The sequence below is a fragment of the Antedon mediterranea genome, chromosome 8, assembly GCF_964355755.1.
Source record: "Antedon mediterranea chromosome 8, ecAntMedi1.1, whole genome shotgun sequence".
Taxonomy (NCBI): Eukaryota; Metazoa; Echinodermata; class Crinoidea; order Comatulida; family Antedonidae; genus Antedon; species Antedon mediterranea.
In genome coordinates this window covers 14078067-14087684 of record NC_092677.1, presented here as the reverse complement: position 1 = coordinate 14087684, position 9618 = coordinate 14078067, and the positions used below count along the sequence as shown (strand labels likewise).

The 9618-nt window shown below is 32.7% G+C and overlaps 3 protein-coding genes across 6 annotated transcripts in view; 2 read left to right on the top strand and 1 right to left on the bottom strand.

Moving 5' to 3' along the window:
* Positions 1-169: 169 nt before the first annotated feature.
* Positions 170-5293, top strand: LOC140057828 (ER degradation-enhancing alpha-mannosidase-like protein 2). The gene is made up of 10 exons (XM_072103582.1): positions 170-312; positions 562-672; positions 913-1058; positions 1154-1279; positions 1447-1658; positions 1758-1899; positions 2540-2664; positions 3400-3544; positions 4604-4725; positions 4808-5293. Exons 1-10 carry the CDS (start codon positions 215-217, stop codon positions 5291-5293), a joined length of 1713 nt encoding a protein of 570 aa, XP_071959683.1. The 5' UTR covers positions 170-214.
* Positions 4896-9618, bottom strand: part of LOC140057831 (uncharacterized) — a 60711-nt gene continuing 55988 nt past the window's right edge. For 3 of the 4 annotated variants that reach the window (XM_072103587.1, XM_072103585.1, XM_072103589.1), the window contains 6 exons: positions 7294-7392; positions 7096-7186; positions 6704-6821; positions 6399-6493; positions 5819-6015; positions 4896-5031 (listed from right to left, as the gene is read on the bottom strand). In XM_072103587.1, coding sequence (XP_071959688.1) covers positions 5821-6015; positions 6399-6493; positions 6704-6821; positions 7096-7186; positions 7294-7392 — 598 coding nt within the window. In that variant the 3' untranslated portion in view covers positions 4896-5031; positions 5819-5820. Of the gene's footprint in view, positions 5032-5329; positions 5455-5818; positions 6016-6398; positions 6494-6703; positions 6822-7095; positions 7187-7293; positions 7393-9618 lie in introns of those variants that run through there. The other variant, XM_072103586.1, reaches the window with a different exon arrangement.
* LOC140057832 (bactericidal permeability-increasing protein-like) lies at positions 7850-9600 on the top strand. Its single transcript, XM_072103590.1, has 6 exons — positions 7850-8045; positions 8175-8263; positions 8506-8637; positions 9041-9114; positions 9208-9298; positions 9471-9600. The coding sequence occupies exons 1-6, from the start codon at positions 8043-8045 to the stop codon at positions 9589-9591; spliced, it is 510 nt and encodes a 169-aa protein (XP_071959691.1). The 5' UTR covers positions 7850-8042; the 3' UTR covers positions 9592-9600.

Sequence of the window (9618 nt, the reverse complement as noted above, 5' to 3'; positions counted from 1 at the left end):
TTGATAAAATAGTTTTAGTTTTAACAATAGCATAAAGCAATGTAAAATTTATATAACTAATCATGAAACAAGCATTTATTATTCATTATCAAAAATGTAGACAATAATAATAGAGCACACACTTAGTTTGGTTCCCCTTTTCAGAAATGGAATGATCGAAACAAACATGGCTGCGCCCATACTGTTGATCTTTCGTCACTGAAAAGTAAAGAACATGGAAAAAGGGATGTGGTTAAGGCTATTTTCCTTTCTTTTTATATTTTTAACGTATTCAGAATCATTATTTAGTAATGATGAGATAATATCCTATCGGTGAGTTCTGTTGCATGGTAAATAAATGCATTATTTCCTATCTAGGCCCAGCTTGTCTATCTATGTGGCCTCCGCCTAGTGAAGTGGTTTTAATTTACGTACAGTCAGCCAAATAAGTCGATTCATACCATAAAGTGTAACAACGTAGTTCACTGGTATTATATTATCTGAAAAGTTGTACACATTCATATAAGTAATACTTAAATATTTCTGACGTTTCTATTTTAATATTTATTTATTTTTTTATAGGGAAAGGGTAAGGAAAATGTTTCAGTTCAGTTATGAAGGATATCTGAATCACGCCTATCCGTACGATGAATTGCAACCTTTGACATGTGATGGTGTAGACACTTGGGGCAGGTGTGTAGAGTAGTTTGTCATTTTTTTTATATAAAGTGTATTGCATTCTTGAAGTCCTCATTTCAACACCACCCGTAGTCAGTAGTAGGCCTACTGCAGTGTAGTATTTGACACCAGCTAGGAGGAGCAAAATGATTGAGAAAATATTCTGTAGTGTTAAAGCAAAGGTCTTTTTCCCGGTGAATTTTAACCATGTAATGAAATTTGTCTTTTACTTATTATCTTTCTGTCTGACTATAGCTATTCTCTAACGCTTATCGATGCCTTAGACACACTGGCTGTGATGGGAAACTACACAGAGTTCAACCGTGTTTCCGGCCTGTTACTGGACACATTGGATTTTGACGAAGACATCAATGTTTCTGTCTTTGAGACCAATATACGAGGTAACTATACTACGTGCAATGTATATGATAATTTGTAATTTCTTAAGATCAGTGCCAATTTAAGATTGGAACTAAAAATTTATTTTTCCCCACAGTTGTTGGTGGTCTTATTTCGGCACATTTAATGTCTCGCGACACCAGGTTTCAAGTGTCTGACAACTGGCCGTGCGAAGGACCACTTCTTGATCTTGCAGAGCAAGCTGCTAAAAAGATTCTTGCAGGTTTTTTTTCAATTAATCTAATTAATTATTACTTATAAATATACCAAGTGTAAGAAAAAATCTCTTTCCCAACCTGGAACCTCATGGTTTCTGGACTGGTGCCATACTGTTAGACCACAGAGTTATATATAACATTTTAATATTAATATTTCATTAATTTCTTCCAGCATTTGATACAAAGACAGGTATGCCCTATGGAACTGTCAACTTGATGTATGGAGTTCCAAAAGATGAGACTCCTGTCACTTGTACAGCTGGGGTTGGTACGTTCATCGTAGAATTTGGAACGCTAAGCCGTCTGACGGGCAATTCAATATTTGAGAATGCAGCAATAAAGGCCTTAGAAGCATTATGGGATAGGCGATCTGAAATTGGTCTGGTAAGAATGAAACTAAAGGATTATATTTCATGAGGTAATCATAATATTATGAAATGTCTTATCTCGGTTGAATTATTTGTCTCGATATTTATCTAATAGGTAGGCAATCATATATCGGTTCAATCGGGTAAATGGACCGCCATCGATGGAGGCATTGGTGCTGGTATCGACTCATACTTTGAATATCTGGTCAAAGGTGGCTTATTGCTAGGCAACAGTCGACTACTGGACATGTTTCATGGTATGCATCAATATATAATATGAATTTAACACATTGTTTATGTTTGAATTTGTTATTTATATTGGGTAACCTCAGTCAAAGACTGGTCTCCCAGAGGGCCCAGTTATGATCAGTGTTTGTGTGTGTGTCTGTTGATCTATATGTGTTTGTGTATTTATATGTTTACATTTATATATATAAGTATATAATGTTCTTACATGGCTTCCCAACATACAAGTTTCAATTGGATTTTTTTTTTTCCAATTGATCGATACTTTCTTGGGTTTTTTTGCCTCTTTCATTTTGTATATAACTGAATCATCTTTTTATACATTATGATTTACTGTATTATATCTCTAAAAAAAAAAAATATTTATTTATAAAACATCAGAAATTATAATGTTTTTTTTACTCAAATATGAATGAAAGAAATAAATGTTTATTTGAATTGAATTGAATTGTACTAGTACACCGGGTAACCCCATACTTGTCTCAAAAAATCTACTAGGTTTATTAAAGTGCACATAAGCTAGATGTGTACACTGGACCTACAGTTTATAGTCCTTATCCGAGAAGACTTGTTCTACCACCAGAACCATGGAGTGAGTGAGCCTTGAACCCTTGCCGATGTTAAATTATTGTAATTTTTGTCATTTTTCAGAATACGAAAAAGTGATTGAAACTTTTATAAAGAAAGATGATTGGTATATGTGGGTGAACATGAACAAAGGAACAATGACAGCCCCTGTATTCCAGTCATTGGAGGCCTTTTGGCCAGGGTTACAGGTAAGGGTGGTAACAAAGATTCTAGCACCCAAACGGGTAATATTCAATATGGATTGTTTCTCATTTATTTATTATTATCCTGGGACCCCAAAAGCAACAGAGTCACCAGAAGAACTTAACTATATGAAATTTAAAATCAATACAGTTCAAAATACATTTAAAAACAAGAAAAAGAGGAAAAAGAAAAAGAAAGCACACCAGAGTCGATTTAAGATTCAGTAAAATGTTGTTTTAACTGTCTGAGGAAAACATGAAGAGAAGAAAGGACAGACGAGTCTTTGAGAGAGAGGGGAAGGAAGAGAAGACCAAAGAACAGGGAAACGATGGATAGGCGAAGATTTGAGATCTAACATGATATAGTATGGGTCAAATTTATGTATGTATAAATGGATCATCGTAAGGGCTATAATGACCGTGACATTGCTTGTATAATAAATAATTGAATAATATCGAACATAATAATAACACAACATAAAAAGAATTTTCAAAAAGACACTTCACTTATTTTTGCCTATCTCCACCCATGTGAACAAATGGATACCTGGTAAGGTCAAGACAAAACTTTGTGCTGATTATTAGCTGCATTATGGGAGTATGTTTCCATATGCATTTTGATTAAAAAAATGACCGGGGTAATAATATTATATATAGTGCTTGGAGATTTCACAACTTTACGCAATTTATAAATCTAAGATATTATATTATTGAATATTATTTTTAATTCATTTATTTCAGAGCATGGTTGGCAAAATTGATGATGCAATGAAGTCATTACATAATTATTACCAAGTCTGGCAGCAGTTGGGTTTTCTTCCAGAATTTTACAATATTATTCACGGTAAAGTTGTGGATAAACGATATGGATACCCACTCAGACCAGGTAAGGTTTTATAAATGAAAATGAATATATAGATCTATAAAGATGTAAGTTACTACATATGCAATCGCTTAAATTTGCGAGGGGGTTGAATAATGTAGCATTGACAATTTATACCAAAGAATATAAATAGGTTAAGAATCAACAGTACGCGCTGTTATATATAGAAGGATAGGAAACGCGGACGTGCTTTCATGGACGCGTAAGAATCCAGCAGCCGAACGACGGCGGGCTCTAGATATGGTTCCCGTCTAATCCTACGTTTGGATGGATCGTGATGATCTGATGTTCTCGCGTCTGTGCTTTACTAATTTTGAAATTATTAATATTTTAGATAATCATTTTGATAAATAAACATTTTGATAAATAATCATCGTTTTTGCATTTTTATAGATATTTACAATAAAAGTTTTACCTTACCCACGCCTGAAGGTGGCGCACTTCTTCTAGCGAAAAAGAAGTGCGCCACCTTCAGGCATAGGCAAATAGTAACCCGGATGTGGTTTACACCGCCAACGGAACTGTTGTATCTTCTCCTTTTATTATCTTTGTTTATACATATGTTTACAAAACATTCTATGTGTTTTTATCAAATTAGTGCAATTAGGAGACTAGACAGTGATTAATTTCACTTTTTAGGAATCCTGTCTCTACCTCATAGTACATACATTTATTCAATATTCAACAGTTTACATAGTTTATGGGTTAAGATACACAGAAACCAAAGTGGCTTGTCTTTGCAGTCCTAAGCATAAACATAAACGGACGCATTACATTAACAAAAAATGACATTTTGAGACAGAAAAAGAAAAAAAACAAAGTGAGATTAAGCAAAATATTTACAACCCCAATTTTGCAGTAGCAATAGTAGCTAGCAATATGTTTCAAATATCATCTTTTTAATATTGTACTTTAGCATAGCTTGTGTGTTGTTTTTTTCTTATTCTTGAAACTAATAATAAATGAAAGGTCATCTCCTGTAAGCAGCCACCTACGGGAGGTTCAACTGTATATGCAAGCATCTTTACATTTTGATTTATCCTGTTTGGATTCATTTCACAGAACTTGCAGAGAGCATCATGTACCTATACCGTGCAACCAAGGACCCATTTCTGCTGCGAATGGGTCGAGATATGTTAGAATCAATAGAGAAAGTAGCTAAAACTAGTTGCGGATATACTTCAGTAAGTACCATTACAAATGTTCCTTTTGTTAATTTTTTATTTAAACCAAAGCAAGTCATGAAAAATGTCTTTTTTTTTGCAGATAAAAGATGTCCGAACTCATAAACTTGATAATCGTATGGAATCCTTCTTCCTCTCGGAAACAACAAAATATCTATACCTTTTATTTGACGAAGATAACAAAATTCATCGAACGGGCGGGAGTGGAGACGTCGTACAAACTAACCATGGAACGTGCGTAGTGAATGCGGGCGGGTACATCTTCAACACAGAAGCGCATCCCATAGACATCGGCGCCCTTGATTGCTGTAAAAAACAACCAGCACAAGATGAAATAGAACTTGCATTTAAAGTATTTAAAAACAATAAAAAAAGATTACATTTTTTAGAACAATATGCAAATAGCGATAAACATGATAGTTTATCTACTGTTTATAATTGCTCTGCAAGACCATTCCATTCAAGATTGTCTATTTTAGGTGAAATGTTTGAGGAAGAGAAGATTAAAATAGCTAAACTACCTCAAAATACTTGTGAAGATTCGACAGTAACAGTAACCCAACCATGATTCATATGTTTAGCTACATTTTTTTTCTATTTATAAAATCAGACTCCAGAGGAATAAACATCTTGTTGTTGAAATAAGTAAGTAAATATTTTCAAGATGTGAAAATATAGAATTTCAGAGTAAATTTCAATTTCTACAGTACTGAATCATTTCTAATCAAACTGTGAATAAAATAAAAAAAGTACAGTAGGTTACATTTTATTGCAAAATTGAATTAGACATTTGGTAGACTTCCAAATATACAAAAGAGATACTGACTTAAATTACAAATCTGCCACAAACGTGGATTCTCATAACATAAAAGAACTATGTTAATGCTAAAGTAATAGAATTGGTATTTGGTAAAATGTTTATGAATCGAATACAGCTTTTGAAAGTGAAATATTAATAACAATTGTTTATTAGGTCATCCTTGCAACCAACATTCAAAAACTAGTCATTAACAGTTTTATAGCGCTTAATCATATCGGGTACTGTAGTTGTTAACATACTGAGGTGACAAAGGCCTAGCTCTAGATCTCGCACCTTCAACATGAACCAGGTCGATGACTCGCTCTTGTACTTGTTCTCTTGTACGGTGATTTGGAAGACGTTTTATTGTGCAACGGCAGTGGAACACCGAATTGCGTGCATATTTTCTCTAAAGCCTTTTCATACTCCTTGTTCAGTTTGGCAGATTCTTGCAATGCAAACTTCAAGTCTTCTATTTCTTCGAAGAAACCCTTCAAGTTAAAATTAAAGTCCTTAAGCTCTGTCTACACTATCAAACTAGTTTGACAAAAAAATTGGATGTGCCCAAATATGGTAGTAATATGCCCAATTACGGTAGTGATATAACACCATGTCACATCACATTTTTTTGTCACAAAGTTTGATGTGTAGACAGAGCTTTAAAGCATATTTCATTATCAAAATCAATGCAATTCAATACTATATAGATATCAATTGAATATTAAAGCAGTTTAGAACAGATAATATTCAGAAATTAATCCCAGGGTCAATATGATAATCAATATTTTATTTTAGTGACAGCTTTTCTAAACATTGGAACTATTCTGTTCTGCTACTTATTATCAAACATTACTCTTAAATAAATGATGTTCACCTCATCGAGCCCTTTCAGTTCAGATGACAACTTCTTTTTCTGTTTTAGAATTTGATCTCTATCCTTTTTTATCTTCTGTAACTCAGTTCTGAGGTCTAAAAAATAAGGTGAAATTAAATTTATATATCTTCTATGCAAAATAGAAAGGTTGAGAATAAAGTCCATCTACACTATCAAATTTATGTGACAAAAAAATGTGATGTGCTCCTATATGGACATGATGTTGTCATATCACTACCATATTTGGGCATATCACCACCATATTTGGGCACTTTTTTTGTCAAACTAGTTTGAACGAATGTTACCAAGTGAATCATCCAGTTTCCTTCTTCGTCTTTTTTTCGGTGTTGGTGTGTTCCTGTCTCTAATTCTATTTTGTTGTTGAGCCTTCAACAATTCTTGTTCTAGTTCATTGATTTTTATCTAAAAAGAAAACTACCATTAATAATTTTCTTAACTATTTAAAAAAAAATGGCATTTTTTTTTTTATTCAATCGAAACCAATTGCAATAATTTTTTTTTTTATACAAACAAAGCCAGGACTGTTTAAAGCACCTTGATTGGTCCTAACATTGATCAAGGGATTCTCTCGTCCAGTGCCCACCTTCACCAGAGGAAAGGCAGATACTAGATGCAGGGGCTGCCATAAGAGTCAGCAATTACAACAAAGTTTCTAAAGAAATACTTTTACAATTACCATAAGTGAAGATATTGTTTCCATATGCTGTGTATTTGTTCTTACTTCTTTTTCATAGCGTCGCATTAATATATCGTGTAAAGATAATAGCCTGATTTAAGGAAACAAAAACATTACAAATTAACAAATGGCCAGAAGAGTTGGAGTAGAATTGCTGGAGAAAAATCAAAATTATTTTCAAGGTCCTTATTTATTTACCTATTAGTACTTTCATCCTCTTTTTCCTCTTTCTTGATCTTTTTTGTTGTGGTCAATCGCAGAGGTACACGACCTGTTTTTTCAGTTTGTGTTGAACAACTATAAAATGAAACAAATGACATTATTGAATCAACACTATATTTATTTATTTAATACATAAATGTTACCTAAAAAGTGATGTGTTTGACACCAGGGTTTGACACTCAACAACAGTGTAGTTAGCCAAAACAAAGGTGTATAACTGTAGGTGCTAGCCTTTTGTTCAAAGATGGATTCATGGAGTTAAATTTCACATTGCGTGACAAGTGATAATAACTAGTCAAAACAACATCATTTTCATCCAGCGTGTGAATGCTACAATTCCTGGAAAACCTTATGCATGATTTAAAAAATCAATATACTGATGTGCTGTACTGTGTTTTGTGAATTTCAAAAGCAATCAAAACAAACTCTAAAAAGGGTGTGATTTTCCAATTATTGATTATTGTCTATCCTAATTCATGTATGCACATCAAACATTGTTGTTTATTCAGGCACCATATAAAAACGGACTTGATCCGCGCAAAAGCACAGAACAATTTTGTAGTAGACCAGTCAACATTATCCTCTCTGGTTCAAGAAATAAACACTGGTGGAAATGGATCGCCTGTTGCTGTGGGTGGTTGGAGTGGTGGTGTTTAGTGGCATGGTGATGGTCAACAGCACAAATCCAGGTTTACAAATGAAAGTAACTAAAAAGGGACTTGAATATGGTAAGCTGTGATGTATTTATTCCAAATTAGAAACCCCAACCATAGACTAAATGCCTTTCAACAGGAAATTATTGTATTTTATGAATGAAATGAAATATAACTACTGTATTTACATCTTAATACTTTCAGTTAGCAAAATTGGGAGTAGAATTGGTGAAAAAAAATTTAAATTATTTTACACTGCCTAGTTCTTCTAGTTCTGGATTCACAGTAAAAAAGTATGTAAAATTTCACTTTATTTATTTGTTAATTAACTGCCAATGCCATAAGTCTTTACTTATACTTATTCTTGACTTGACTAATTCATGGTTCTCAGAACATATTGTTCCCTGAAAATATATTCCGTATATACTCTGGTATAATCCCACCCAACTAGAACACAAAATTGGGCCAACTTTAGGGGTGGAGGAAAACCTGGAGGAAACCTATAAGTTTCATATGTTATTACATATTATTATAGTTTGAGAGTAAGCAGTTTGGCTCTACCACATTTTACCATCAGTCCTAGTGTACCAGATAATGGAATGAAGGTTAGGATTTCTAATGCCAGGTTTGAAATTGATGGTTCATGGAGTTATTATAGGTCTGGTTTGTAAGTATGATATAGCACTAAAGATATATTTTCCAATATGAATATGCCATATTAATGTCCCATAATATAGGTACAGTATTCACTTTGACAAAAAATTGTATTGCAAACAAAAATTATTAATATTTACTCGAAAAAACTGTAATTTAAAGCAAAAAGTGGTCAAATTGGCTGCCAGCTAATAGGTTTTTTAGGTTGAATTCAGTCTTTTTATAATTGAAACAATTTGATGGAAGTGATTAACTTTATTAAAATTACAAAAAGTCTGATTTATCAATCTTCATGTTTCAATGTAACACTAACTTCATTTATTCATTCCTACTAAATAACATTTAATGTCAATTATTCTATTTATGTGCAAATGTCCATATACTGTAATATTTCTGTTTTTCTGTTGATATATCAGATTTGGCTTCAGTGATTCCGGGTCTCTTGATATCAGTGTTTCATCAATTGAACTATCTCTTGTTATTGGAGTTGGTAAGAATGTTATATACAATACACATATAATGCATGTTTATAAGTTAAATGGTGAAAATATTTCATGAATAAAGTACTTTTTTATTTATGTAGGTGAGAAGAATGGTCAATTTGTAATATCAACTTCCAGCAGACAATGCGTGTCTAACTATGGACCAATACATGTAGGCATTTATGGTGCTGGGTAAGTATATATAGTATGTACATATGCGAGATATCATTTTTTAATGTATTTTACTTTGTAATTATTTATCGGAAGGACTTTTGTTTTCAATTTGTTTGTTTTTTTAAAATGAAACACAAACAGTTCACTATTTTATTTGGAGCTAAAACATTCATTTTTTCTCAATTTTTAGTACGATGGTTGGCATGTATGTCGATGATATTAAAAGTCAAATTAGAAATAAAATGCGTTCACAGTTGAATGAGGTAAAAGTTTTTGTTTTTTCAAAAGTTTTTCTAAAAGCCATTGTATAGTTTAACTTGGGTATATTCAATCAAATT

Coding starts and splice junctions, on each gene's coding strand:
- LOC140057832 (XM_072103590.1), top strand. Junction 8,264..8,505: donor TCTGGATTCACAGTAAAAAA/GTATGTAAAATT, acceptor ATATTATTATAG/TTTGAGAGTAAGCAGTTTGG. Junction 9,115..9,207: donor ATCTCTTGTTATTGGAGTTG/GTAAGAATGTTA, acceptor TTATTTATGTAG/GTGAGAAGAATGGTCAATTT.
- LOC140057828 (XM_072103582.1), top strand. CDS start 215: ATGGAAAAAGGGATGTGGTTAAGGCTATTTTCCTTTCTTTTTATATTT. Junction 2,665..3,399: donor CCTTTTGGCCAGGGTTACAG/GTAAGGGTGGTA, acceptor CATTTATTTCAG/AGCATGGTTGGCAAAATTGA. Junction 3,545..4,603: donor TGGATACCCACTCAGACCAG/GTAAGGTTTTAT, acceptor TTCATTTCACAG/AACTTGCAGAGAGCATCATG.